Source organism: Budorcas taxicolor, chromosome 17 (genome assembly GCF_023091745.1).
Source record: "Budorcas taxicolor isolate Tak-1 chromosome 17, Takin1.1, whole genome shotgun sequence".
NCBI classification, from domain to species: domain Eukaryota; kingdom Metazoa; phylum Chordata; class Mammalia; order Artiodactyla; family Bovidae; genus Budorcas; species Budorcas taxicolor.
The window spans coordinates 7,701,106-7,715,678 of NC_068926.1; the positions used below are offsets into that span (position 1 = coordinate 7,701,106).

Consider the following 14,573-nt stretch of genomic DNA (forward strand, 5'->3'; position numbering starts at 1 on the left):
GCCAGGTGTGGAGGTGGTGCAGCTGCTTGGGGTCACAGGGGTTCTGGCAGCACCAGATACTCAGGGAGGTTGGCCGCTAGGGTAGCAGGAAATACAGAGCTCTAGAAGGGGATGGCAACCAGTATAGGCCAGTATGCTCCAGTATTCTTGCCTGGAGAAAACCTGCTCTCTGACAGAGAAGCCTGGCAGGCCACAATCTACAGGGTCGCAAAGAGTCAGACACAACCAAAGCGACTCTGTGTGGATAGACATGAGGCTATTTTTGCCTGTGGTAGCTCTGCCCCAGTGAGAATTGAGAGTGAAGGTGTTGCAGCTGCCTGGCTTGCGGGGACCGTGGCGGTGCCATGTGTGCAGGGACATGGACTGCCTCTGCCTCAGGAGTTATGGCCCTAGCAGAGTCTTTTTTCGGAGAAGGCAATGGCACCCCACTCCGGTACTCTTGCCTGGGAAATCCCAGGGACAGAGGAGCCTGGTAGGCTGCAGTCCATGCGGTTGCTAAGAGTCGGACACGGCTGAGTGACTTCACTTTCACTTTTTACTTTCATGCATTGGAGAAGGAAATGGCAACCCACTCCAGTGTTCTTGCTTGGAGAATCCCAGGGATGGGGGAGCCTGGGGGGCTGCCATCTCTGGGGTCGCACAGAGTCGAACATGACTGAAGTGACTTAGCAGCAGCAGCAGTCTTTTTTTGAGCCTCTTGTACCTGGTGATCAGAGGGCCCCTTTAGCCAGTCGTTCCCAGTAGCTTCACCCGTTCAGGTACTTAGAGGGCTCCTTTGCCTGGGGTCCTTCTCTGTTGTTTGGCTTGTCAGGCACATAGAGGCCCCCCCCCCCCCCCCCAACTGGGGTCCTGCTCTGAAGATTGGCGCATCAGGCACTTAAAGGGGCACCCTGGGTGGGTCCTACTCTGTATTTTGGTGCGTCAGTCGCTGAAAGATGCACCCTGGCTGGGTCCTGCTCTGTTGTTCAGTACGTCAGGCACTTGATGGACCAGCCTCTCTATTGTTCAGCTGCCCATGCTGGCCTGTGGGGAGAGAGGCTATGGTGACGGCTCCACCCGCTAGCGTTACTCAGCAGTATGGCCTTGCTTCCATGGCTGCCTGCTTTCCTCCACCAGCATTTCCCACCACAATCTCCTCCCTGACATCCTCTCAATCCGTCTCTCCGCAGTCAACAGCAGCCCTCTCCCTGGGATTGCTTCATAATCCCTTAACCCCAGCTCCCAGCCACTGCACCTTCCATGAGACTAGTGTTCCTGTCCGTGGTATGTATGGCTGCAAGGCCTGTCTGATTCTCATTACATTTAGGCTGCCACAGATGCTGTTTCACTCTCAGCCTTGAATGTTTCTCCTCTGTCTCAGACAGTTGCCCCGATGTGGGGATCAGACCCCTGCTTCAGTTTCCCCACCCACTGAGGGCAGGTCCAGTCCTAACACTCCTGTTTTTCCCCCTAGTTCCTTCGTCCTACCAAGTTCTGTGTGGTTCTGCATGTTGTTTTCCACCGGTCAGGTCCTCCTGTCGGCTCTCAGCTGGTGTTCTGCGTGCACTTCTGTGTCTGAAGGTGTGTTCCTGATGTATCCGTGGAGAGAGATGTACTCCGCGTCCACCTCCTCCTCCCCCGTCTTGTTCTCCCTCTTTGCTGTTTCTCGTTACTGTTGTCCCCTCTTCATTGTCTTTGTCCTTATTTTTTCCTCTGTTTAACCAAAGGCTCTCATTTTATACCTTTTTTATTTTAAGAGTAAAAGATAGTTCGGTGATTTTCTAGCCCACTAGAATAAAAATTTGATACTACATTTAGTGTCAATGTTGATGGTTTGACCAGAAAAGATTGTATCATGAAGTATATGTAGTTGATCTTATTGATCTGTAGTCCTGATTTTAGTTGCTTTAGAACATGCTAATGTTTGGCAGTTAGACATTTAGAATTTAGGCAAATTCATGTGCTGTGTTCAAGACACTAAAATATATTGTAGGAGGTTCTCAAATTTATAGGAAACTGTTAAGTTCACTTTCAGGAATTTAGTTATATTAAAATAATATTATAAATTATGGCACATTTATTGGTGCCCTTTCCTGTATTTATTTGTTAATGTTAGGGAGTCACAGAAGTAGTTTAGTTAATGGAGTCTTTTATTCCCCATCCCGTTTGGTAGACTTTTACCACCGAAAACGCATGTTTGAGAATAGGTGTAACTCTGTTGAGTAGATTTCGCTAATATACATTATCCTGTTGTCGTTGCTATTGTATGACTAAGAGCATTACTAAGCTAAGAGTATATTTTAGTAAAAATTGACTAGTCACCAGTTGTGGCCCTAGGAAGTGATAGTCAATTAAATACAGCTTAGAACAGGCATGAAATTATTGACTCCGTTGTGTTTTGAGTCCTTCCTCTCCAAAGTGCTGAAATGTGTTTTAAAATTACTTAGTTGCATTAGTGGTTGGATTTGAGGCTTTTAACATGTTTTTCATCAATACCTCTGGGAGAAGAATAACCAAGACCTTTAAATGTATGGTGCATTTTACATCACTATGTAATTATAAATATTATGATGAAATATTGAAATGATCATGAAAGACGATAACCATTAAGCTTTTCTTTCAGCTGTTAAAGCTCACTAAAAGTTATATTGAGCTGTGGTTTATGAAATTGTTTTGACTAACACCTTCTTTAATAATTGTGTTAGAAGTGGAGAAAAATGCTTTAGGAGAGCATGAATCTTCTTTTCGGTTTTCAGATTGTTGATGGTGTTTTAGTATGGAGAAAATTTGTTGGCTTTGACTATCACCTGGGTTTATTTTTTTTTTTTTTTAATTTTCTTTTTCTTATGGGCTGCAGGTTTTTTTTACCTGAGTTACGAGTTCCTATCAGTATGTATTTATGTACCTGGTGTGTCATAGTTTATTAAGTGTTAGATAATTTATAATTGAGTGAATTATAAACAAATTAAAATTCTGATATCTTTGAGAATTGTGAGGTTTTATAACTACTCAAAGTGTAGATAAGAATTTGTATTTTCCTTCATTTCTCATTTTGTCTAAATTTTTTCAGTTGTTGGAAAAGTTTTATTCCAGGTGAATAGATAGCCCTTTATACAAGTAAACTAATAGGAGTTTATAGATGATGATTGGGAAAACAAGAATCCAAATGTATTAGCAGTCATAAATATGTTTCTGAGCTTTTGTAAGAAAAATTGGACTCTTCCAGTTCTGTGTGTATCCTCATGTCTAATTTGTTTCTAATTTAAAAGGAAAAAAAATAGTTTGACATACTTGAGGTCATAAATTTTTTAAACGATAATTTTTTATGGTTATACTAACTTGAACTAGTTTTCTATTGGACCTAACCATGCTGTTTGAAATCTTTGTGACATTTGAATGAGACACTTTCTGCTTTTACGTTATAAGTAAAAGTCGATCTGTATTACGTAAGTGTAAATAAAACGATGGTTACCTATATGCTGAAAATTTGAGTCTCTCCACTGTACCTATTTTTTTCATGTGGAGTTGGAGTTTTGTATGACTTACAAAAATCCCTACCTGTTGCAGTTTTAAATCAGACAAAACAGATTTGAGGAAAGTGATAGATACTTTTTAAAAAAAAATGTCTGGTCTAGAGAATTATATATGGGGTAATCTCTTGCCTTTCTTCCTAATTCCTTTTTTTCTAGGAAGAAGAGTACCTATTTTTTTTTCAGTATATTTAGCTTCCTTTTTGAAATTTTTCTCTCAAGTAAATGATGTATAGGAAAATGCAGTTAATTTAAGATTTTACCTCCGTATACTCAGGTGCTGTGTCAGATTTTCACGTGGTTGCTGCGAGTGCTCTGCTGGGTGTAAGAGCTGAGGAGGGAGCATGTGCTTCTGTTCTTGACAGGCGCGTCCCTTAAGGCATTGCCATCCCTTCTGATTCCCTGCTGTCTATCAGCAGACGTCACAGCCGTGTTTCCCTCTTCCCCTCAGAGCCTCAGCTGCTTGTACATCTTCCTGTAATTTTCCGCGTTTTCCGAGGGCATGAGTTCCTCTGCGGCTGTTTAAGTCCACCCACCATTTGGTCTGTCCGTCTGCTCTCCCTGCGCGTTCCTAGCTTTAGTCCGCTCCTCGAGCCTTGGTGCCGCCCTGTGCTCAGGCTCGGAAGTGAGGTGTGGGTTTCCGGGCCAGGGTCAAAAACTTACCTGCAGTTTCTGTTTTTTTCTCTCTTCTCCCTGTTTCTGAGAAGAGTGGAGGGTCTCACACATCTTCTTCTCCCAGAGATTTATTTCTTCTTGGGGTTCGGTTGCTTTCCTTTGTACTAACTGTTTACTTCATTTTGCTGGAAAGAAAAAGATTTTAAGTTAGATGGGTATTCTGTTTATCCTTCACTTGGTTTACCTCAGTGAAATAAAGATGTTTATTTTGTTGTTTCAGTAGGCTGCAGTAGTGAATTTTAAGAGTATATATTGTGGAATTATGAGCCACTAATTTGTAGGTGTTTGTAAGTTACTGAATCATAGAATAATATAGCCTCAAAAATTTTTGAAAGAGTATCAAAGACCTACAAATGTAGAGTGATCTTTCTGTGGACATAGCCTGTTAATGTCCTAGTTGATTTGAGAGCATAAATCTCATGACTTCTTGTTCCTTAAGAACACAGTACATTTCCTGCTCTTTCCTCAACAACACACTGCTTTATCTTCTTTCTTAGTCTTAGCCCATTACTGTCCTCAAATGTCTAAATGCCTTTATATCTAGTTCTTATCTGCTGTATATGTTCTGTGGGTATCTTCTTGCTTACACTATTCATGAAGTAGATCTCTGTAACAAAATTATGGCAAACAGCCATTTCAGTTCTGAGAGCAAGCTCAGGTTTTTCAAAACTTAAAGTAATACAAAATTGGGGATAAAAATGAGAAAGTAGATGAGACAGGATGAAGTTTAGAAAAATTAGAATTTGGAATAATATAGGATATGAAATTACATAGTGTTAAAAACCCTTAAAGGTATTAGATTCAGAAAATGTGAACACTGGTTGTGGTAACAGTGCTAAGGTCCCAGGGTGTCTTGTTTTGGCATTTATAAAAGAACAAAAAAAGATTAGTTGAGTAATATTATGTAGGTGGACTATAAGGCTCCTTAGTTTTCAGAAACAAAAGGATTATATATGTCTAGCTGTTTTTAAAAACATGCTCACATGCATGCATGCACTGGCATTTCTCAAATCTGGCTTTATTTCAGTTTATGTGGCCCCAGTCCTATTGGATTGTTGCTTATTTTATATCTGTTTTGAGATAAGGATTAAACATTTTGTCCCCTACATACTCTATTGGTTGATTTCTTTCTATGGCTTTTTAATGGGTGACTTACTCATAAAGAGTATGTTAATAAATTTACACCATCATTTGCTAATTCATAGGCTAGTGACTTTTGGTTTTCCATTTTAAAAGTGATCTAGCCAAATTCATTGATTTTTCTTGTCCCTTTCTCAATCTTTAGTCATCAAATTTTGTAGGACATGTGCTGTTTATTAAGTTTATGGAGCTACTTAATTCCATCTTCCCCTCTTTTCTTTCTTAAGGAAACAAAACCAAAACCTTTGTCCTTGGTCATCTTTGCTGCCTTCTTTCAAACTATTTCAGTGAAATTACTAGGATATCATGGTATAGAACTAAAAGGGCAAGATATATATAGGTAGGCTCATTTAGTTATCTAGAATCTAATTGTTGCTGACTCGTTTTGTTTCCATTTTAATGTCAACTATTTATGTGTTCATGGGGCTGCTAGGTAGAGAGCATGTTTAACAAAACTTTTCCACGAAGAGCCAAAGTATGTAATTGATATGGGTGATGTTTTTTATAATTGTTGTTTTAAAGAAATAACCTAAGTGAAATTTGTTCAGCTATTGTCTACTATTTTTTTTTAGGAGTGGCAGAATTCTATTCAGAAGAATGCAGGCCTTGCTTTTATTGAACTTGTCAATGAAGGAAGGTAATCTATTTTATATCCATTTATATTTTACTTTAGAATCTTGTTCTTTTTTGCTGTTTGAACTGATATTTTTGGTATTGATTTTACAGACAGTAATATAGTGAGTTAGAAAATGAAAGTGAAGTCGCTCAGTCGTGTCCCACTCTTTGCGACTGTAGCCTATCAGGCTCCTCCGTCCATGGGATTTTCCAGGCAAGAGTGCTGGAGTGGATTGCCATTTCCTTCTCCAGGGGATCTTCCCGACCCAGGAATCGAACCTGGGTCTCCCACATTGCAGGCAGACGCTTTACCGTCTGAGTCAGTTAGATATTAATTATTATAAATACTTCAGTATTTAATCATTTTATTGTTATCTTCATGGTTCTGTGCTTCATGGTAAAGTCTGTTCTTTATTTTTCAATAAGTAAGGCTGAGTTTGGCAAAAGTAAACTGATGGTTCTATTAGCAGATATAAGGAAAACACATATTTTTCAGACTTTCTCAAATTCTATTATATTTTAGAGCAATAATAAGACTAACATGTCTATATTATCTCATGTCATGGCTTGGGTATAAGGGAAGAATTATTCAAGGAAAGAAAATTCAGTAATAAGGAAAAAAAATGAAGTACAGATATAAAAAGAAAGATACAATGGTGAAAATAGATTTAAGAAGGTGAGAAAATTAAAAGGTAAAAATGGAGAAATGATGAGTGGAGTACATTGTGTCTGTTTTGTGGCATCTGCTCTTGGATTATACAGTGCATGGAATTCTCCAGGCCAGAATACTGAAGTGGGTAGCCATTCCCTTCTCCAGGGGATATTCCCAACTAAGAGATTGAACCCAGGTCTCCCACATTGCAGGCTGATTCTTTACCAGCTGAGCCACCGGGGAAGCCTGGTTTTAGATTAGTTGAACTGAAGACCCAGACTATAGATTAAAAGGTATGATTGACTGCTATTGGAAATAGCATTCTGAACATAATTATTGTTTACGAATGTTTCCTTATACTGTTCTGGCTAATACTGAGAAACTGACACCATCACTTACAGGAAAATTTTGAAGTAGGAGCTGGGAATTCAGCCTCTGTCTCGTTAATGTTATAAAAAAGGGAACTGTTCCTTTTTTATTAAGTGGGCTGAGGTGACCTCTAAAAATGGGGCACTATTCAGTCGACCCAGAAAACCCCACATGCAAATCAAGAGGTTCAAATCTTCATGTTCATTTTAAGAACGCTCGTGAAACTGCCCAGGCCGTAAAGGGTATGCATATCTGAAAAGCCACCAAGTATCTGAAGGGCGCCACTTTAAGGAAGCAGTGTGTGCCATTCCACCCTTTCAACGGTGCAGGCCAAACAGCGGGGCTGGATGCAGGGTCGGTAGCTCAAAAAGTGTGCTGAATTTTTACTGCACGTGCTCAAAAATGCGGAGAGTAATACTGAGCTTAAGGGCTTAGATGTAGATTCTCTGGTCATTGAGCATATCCCGGTGAACAGAGCCCCCAAGGTGCTGCGCAGGACTTACAGAGCTCATGGTCGGATCAACCCCTACATGAGCACTCCTTGCCACACTGAGTTGTTCCTTACTGAAAAAGAACAGATTGTTCGTAAACCAGAGGAGGAGGTTGCACAGAAGGAAAGATATCCCAGAAGAAACTGAAGAAACAAAAACTTATGGCCTGGGAATAAATGTTGTAAAAATAAGTGCAAGTTAAAAAAAAAAAGGAACTGTTTATTTTATATTGAATGCTACTAAGATTATTCTACTTATCAAATAATTATAGGTGCTCACAGATTAGTACTGAATACAGATAAATAAACCTGCAACCATGTGCTAAATTCTGTGCTAGAAGGTAGGAATGAGAATAAAGGGAAAGACTTCATGGTTTAATATTGAAGAGTTAGGTAAAACCTCCCTAGGAAACATGATTCCTGAGATATATTTTCAAGGATGAGTTGCGTTAGTAAAATAGACTTTGGAAAAGAGGGGATTATGGGTAAATTGGAGAGGACATGTGTGAAAATCATTCTTAATAAAAGGAATATAATATCTGAAGATGCTGTGATGTGGGATGCTATGTGTGGTTGTGTGAATTGTGAGTTGTGTGTGAGTTGGTCATCTGGATCATAAAACATCTAATGTGGTGTATTTGAACTTTCATCTAAAGGCAATGGGAAGCTGTGAAAGGTTTTTAGAAAAGTATGATTGTAATACTTGGATTTTGAAAAAATAACTAGCAGTGATCTGAGGATGGGTTGAAGGAAAGGAGACCTGATTGAAATGAGGTACAATAACAAAACTATTACAGTGATCTATGTGAGAAGCAGAACTAATTGTAGTCTGGAGTCTGGCAAGTGTTGGGAAATCAATACTATTTCTCAATGAGTGAATGACTAATTTAGTCTCACTTTTAACAAAAATTTCAAAGTGCTTACTCACCAAGAAAAAGAGCTCTGTGGCTGAATTTCAACACTGAGGTATTAGAGGCTTTAATTGTGTATATATATATAAAGAGACAGTGAGTGCTGTTGATCGAATATGTATTTACTCTGCTGCTGCTGCTAAGTCGCTTCAGTCGTGTCTGACTCTGTGCGACCCCATAGACTGCAGCCCACCAGGCTCCTCCATCCATGGGATTCTCCAGGCAAGAGTACTGGAGTGGGGTGCCATGGCCTTCTCCGATGTATTTACTCTACTTAATGCCAAACGCTGATTAACACCAGTTCTTTTTTTTTTTTTTAAAAAAGACTTGTTATAAAAGTCAATTTTGTTTAGGTTCTACTAAGTGTAAATGCCCTCAATTATGCAAGATATTGTTACATTTAATAGATAAAACACCAGTTCTTTTTTTTTTTTTTAAAAAAACTTGTTATAAAAGTCAGTTTTGTTTAGGTTCTATTAAGTGTAAATGCCCTCAATTATGCAAGATATTGTTACATTTAATAGATAAGGCAGAATAGCCTTGTGATTAATAGTATTAGCTTTGATGTTAGCTTTGGGTTCAAGTGCCAGCTTTGATATTTGGGAAGTACTATTCCTTCTGTGAGCCTCTGTTTCCTCATCTATTCATTCAGCCAGTATTTATTATGCACTGCCTGTGTATCATAATTGTCCCTGATTCTTGGGATACAACAATAAAGCAGCTAAAGATTCTTTTGTGTGTGTGTGTAGATCTTACTTTTAACAGTCACTGACAAGCTATAAACAATAAACAAAATAAGTAATGGATTATACAGTACATGAAAGGCGGTAGGTTGTTTGGAAAAAGATAATGTTAAGCAGGTTGAGGGAAATTTTTGAAGGAAATATAGAAGGTTTAGTTTGTAGTTTAAAGATTGGTTATATTATAGATCATCAAGAAAGTGACATTTGTGCGAGCCCCGCTTGAAGGAAATGAAGGAGTTAATCATAGGAGCATGTACGGGAAGACCAGGAGCAGTAGAAGAGCTAAAATGTAGGAGCGCTATGAATATATTTTGAAGATAGAGCCAGTAGGATGTTTCAGTACTAATGGATCAGATGTGGGTTGTGAGAGAAAACTAGGAGTCCAGTATTACTCTTAACATTTTTGGCCTTTGCTGCTGAAAAGATGGTGTTTCTGTCAACCAGGATGATAAAATCTGTTAATAAAGCAGTTATTGGGGGACATCAAGAGTTTGGTTTTGGCAATACTGATTTTTAGATCTCTAGTAGACATCAAGGAGGGCTTCTCAGGTGATGCTAGTGATAAAGCCCAATCTGCCAGTGCAGGACCCTAAGAGACCTGGGTTCCATCCCTGGGTTGGGGAAGATTCCCTGGAGGAGGGCACGGCAACCCACTCCAGTGTTCTTGCCTGGAGAATCCCGTGGACAGAGGAGCCTGGCGGGCTGCAGTCCATGGGGTTGCAAAGTGTCAGGCATGACTGAATTGACTTTGCATGCACACAGACATCCAGGTAAAGATATTAAATGTGAAGTGAAAGTCACTCAGTCGTGTCCAACTCTTTGTGACCCCATGAACTGTAGCCCACCAGGCTCCTCTGTCCATGGCATTCTCCAGGCAAGAGTACTAGAGTGGGTTGGCATTTCCATCTCCAGGAGAGAGATGCTAACTAGTTGCTAATTATTTCTCCAGATTAGAGACCTAAACTTGGGTGTCATAAGCATATAGATGATATTTAATATCTTGAGACTAGATGACATCATTAAGGTGGTAAGGTGATGACAGATTTGACCAGAGGCTCAGAAGTTGCTTCTGATTTGGACAGGAGCTGTTTTGGGAGAGTGGAAGAAAGCCTATTTGCAGTGATTTAGAAAAGAGAATGAGAGAAGAGGAGTTATTAGAATATGTATAAACAGTTCTTTAGAGGAATTTTGTTATAGAGGGGAGAAAAAAGTGGAGTGGGAGGGAATAGAGTCAAAGGAAATAGGGTTTTGGAAAAATGAGAGCAAGGGAACAGTTTTATGGTAAAACAGTGGGGAAATCAATGTAGAAGAGATAGGTGAGAATTTCTGGAGTGATTTTTTAAAGCAGGTTAGAGAGTGGGTGAATTTGTATACAAATGGTGGGTCATTTATGGTAATATGGGAAGATGTTTCATGTAGTTGCAGAGTCTGGGAGGTAAATATGGAAGCAGAATGAGAGGCTTAAATGCGTTTAGGTTTTGTCAAGTGAATGTGGGGGTGAGAAGGACAAGGGAGTCAGACTTCTATGCAAGAGGGTGATTATGATCACTGGCCACAGGATTGTAATTATTAAGCTAGGGCTGAAGAGTGCCTATAACGAAAATGATTGGATGGGTAGATTGAACTCTAAGGACTGTTAGAGTTGTGAAAGTAGAATGAGTGAGCTCTGAACATGAGAGGTAGTAGTGAAGAGAGGGGGTCGGATAGACCAAGGCCATTCAGTTATTGGAAACGATGTGCTGTGGCTTATGGCCATGCGATAAACGGCTGAGGTAGGATGGGAGACAAGACTGGAGGAGGAGAGGCGGTTCAGGGAACTGTCAGACGAGGATCTTGGTAAGCTTTAAATCCTGTTTGTAGACTGTATCACTTAACATCCCTCATCAGTGGTGCCTGTGTATCAGTTCAGTTCGTTCAGTCACTCAGTCATGTCTGACTCTTTGAGACCCCATGGACTGCAGCACGCCAGGCCTCCCTGTCCATCACCAACTCCTGGAGCTTGCTCAAACTCATGTCAGCTTACCATCCAACCATCTCATCTGTCGTCCCTTTCTCCACACCCCACGCGTTTCCTATTTATTTCTCATTGATTTTAGTTTTTGCGTCACTTTCTCCAACACTGTTCTTGTAATAATTCCTGGTGCTTTTACCCACATTGTAGCATGTATCAGAATTTTGTTCTTTTGTATTGACTAATGGTATTCTGATATATGGATATACCACATTTTGTTTATTCCTTCAATGAACATTTGGATTACTTTCTGTTTGGGCTGTTATAAGTAACACTTCTGTGTGAGTTTTTGTACAAGGCTTTGTATGGACATACACTTTAATTTCTCTCGGGTAGATACCTGGGGGTACAGTTGCTGAGTGGCATGAGAAGTCTATGTTTAATTTTTTAAGTAACTGCTAAGCTGTTTTCCTAGTTAGCCTGGTGGGTATCTTACACTGTTTTTTTGTTTGCATTTCCCTAATAGCTAATGCTGTTGAGTGTTTTTTCAAGTGCTGCTTTTGGGAAAATGTCTGTGTGCATTTTTGCCCTTTTAAAAATTTTGTTGTGTGACTTCTAATTTTTAAACAGTAGGTTATATTTTTCTAGATGCACCATTTTGTCATATACATGATTTGCAACATTTTCTCAATCTGTGACTTGTCCTTTCATTTTCACTGAAGATCAGAAGTTTAAAATTTTGACAAAGTATCATTTAGCAATTTTTTTCTTTTATGGATTATGATTTGTTGGCAAATTTAAGACATTTTAGCTTAAAACAAGTAGTAGAGTTTTCTTTTTTTTTGTAGAATTTTTTTTTTTAATCTTTTGAAATTTTGTAGTTTTAGCCTCTACATTTAAATCTGTGATTCATTCTGAGTTAATGTTTCTGTATGCTGTGTTTGGTTGCTAAGTCGTGTTCGACTCTTTTTGGGACCCCATGAACTGTAGCATGCCAAGCTCTTCTGTTCATGGTATTTCCCAGGCAAGAATACTGGAGTGGGTTGCCATGCCCTCCTCCAGGGGATCGTCCCAACCCAGGGATTGAACCACCCTCTCTGTTATCTCCTACATTGGCAGGTAGATTCTTTACCACTGAACCACCAGTTAAACCCAGTGTTTTTGTAGAGTGTGAGATTCAAGTATAAGTTCAGTTGTTTGGGGTTTTCTACCTAAATGATCATGTTCTCTCTGATCAGAGACATTCTTACATGTTACTTACTAGTCTGTGTACTTGGTTACCTTTTCTTGTCTCCTTTCTTCTGGTAGAATGTTGAAGGGGAGTGGTGAGAGGGGCATCATCCTTGCCTTGTACTGGTCTTAATGGGAAAGTTTCTAGTTTCTTACCGTTAAATTTGATGTTAGCTCTTGGTAGATATTCTTTATCAAGATGAGGAGGTTTTCTTCTATTCTTAGTTTATGAGAGATATCATGATCATGAGAGAGATTTATCATGAATAGGCATTTGATTCTGTCAAGTGCTTTTTTGGTGTCTATTGATATGACCGTTGGGTTTTTCTTTTCAGCTTGTTTATGTATAATGGATTATGTTGACTGACTCTGGCATGTTGAAGTGACTCTGCATACCTGGGATAATTTGTGCTTTGTTGTGCTATACAATTCTTTTTATGGTTGTTGAATTCAGTTTTGTTTGTTGACTTGAAAATTACTCGCTTGGGCTTAATTTGCAGAATTGATCTCTTATGGTATGGTCATTTAATGTTGCTACTTAGCTGTTACAGAATTCTTCTTGGGTCACACCTTTTTCTCTATCGCTTTGAGGTCAATGAATGATTGGTCAAACTCTTGCTGAAACCTTTGACCATGAATGGCTGGTAGATCTGTGTTTGGTTTGATGAACACATTTAAATTTGCAGTTGTTTTCATCTCTAGCTTTTCCTTGCTGTTGATCTTTGTCGAGTCTGTGTTGTTTGTGTGCTTAATGGCTCAGAGAGCCATGTGTGAAATTCTTATTTTGCTAATTCATTTTCAGGGTATCCCTCTCTTAATTTCTGGTCTCTCATTCAAACTTTAAATGTAATCTCATTCTAGGAGAGGTGTCGGGTTTTCTGGTTTTCAGCTTGACATGTAATATCTTCATTTTCTGTCCTGCATTCCAAATCAAGTCAGCCATCTCTGGAAGTGAAGTTGCTGGTTTCATAAGGAGCCATAAACTGATGAAACTTTTACATGTATGGTGTTTGGGTGGGACATTTCCGGAAAAGATTGCTACAGACTCCGCTTGTTCTTACTCAGTGTTTAGCACATTTTTGTGAATAAAATTATTGTGAATTTTGTTGTTTGCTTTTGTCAGTCTCCAGAACCCTGAAGTGATTATCTTTTTCAGTTCTCTGCTGTTTTTCTAGGAAATGGTTTGTTGGCCTCTTTATTTCCCCCTAGCTGGGAGGTTGGCCCCCAGATCTTTACATGTCTGGTTTGTTCTGATTTAAGTCCTAGTTCAGGTGTTGCCTTTTCAGAAGTCCTCCCTGAATCCTGTTACCCAGGTTACTTTTATCTCATTTCTTAAAAATTTCCTGCCGATATCTTGTACTGTCTTCCCAGGTTGGTTTTTGTCGTCTCTATTCCTGTCCAGTGTTTACTGAGGGCAGGCCCTCTGTGTCTTGCTTATTATTTTATTCCTGGCTGCTAGAGAAGAGCCTAGCAAATCCAGTGAGCATTTGTGTTTAATTGATAAGATACTGTAAGAACACTTACAGTTTTTATTTCAGTTGCTGCCATTTTTCATGTAAGTGTCAGTATTTCTTAAACAGAAACTTGGTGTATACAGATAATCTTGACAATAGTCAAGTGATATTTTCTTGAATATTAATTCCAAGAGAAAAGAAAATACATAGACATATAATAAATATTTTACACTAAATTTTTTTATCTGTCTTGTAAAGAAATGAGTCTTGTGTTACTCTCAAATATTTTACCCAGAATAACTCATACTTATTGTTTCTTACTGAGGAAGCAATTATTTGAAAAACTTATTTGTTTTTATATCACATGTGACTATAGGTTTTATAATACCTTTTTCCTGTTTTCTTATGCCTCTCTTACTCTGGATTTGTTTGCCTACAGGTTAAACTGTCTTCTTTACCTCTGTGCTTTGCCTGTAGGAATCCCTTAGCTTTTGTCTTTTAAGCAAATGTTAGAAATAAACATTGATTTAAAGATAAATAACTTTCTTTACTGAAATAATGGAAGTGCTAATTGAAATTTTTATTCTCTCTTTCTTTAAGGGTAGAATGTATTTTAAAGGAATAATTTAGAGATTTATTTTTCTGAAATCAGTGGGCTGACTTTCCTTTTATAAATATTCAGTGCATTGAGATTAAATGAGTTTACATAGCAATGGATGTATTTGTGTAGCAGTGTTCAGCTACTGGACTTAATCCCAGGGGCAAGAAGAATAAGTAATAAGGGTTTTCTTTTCACTGCAGAGACTGACCTTTTTTTTTTCTGTCTTTTTATGT

At 38.8% G+C, this 14,573-nt stretch overlaps 1 protein-coding gene across 1 annotated transcript in view; it reads left to right on the forward strand.

Annotated features, from left to right (window-relative positions):
* Positions 1 to 14,573, forward strand: part of LRBA (LPS responsive beige-like anchor protein) — a 746,337-nt gene that overhangs the window by 254,917 nt on the left and 476,847 nt on the right. The window contains exon 34 of the mRNA XM_052655100.1: positions 5,897 to 5,961. Coding sequence (XP_052511060.1) covers positions 5,897 to 5,961 — 65 coding nt within the window. The remainder of the gene's footprint in view (positions 1 to 5,896; positions 5,962 to 14,573) is intronic.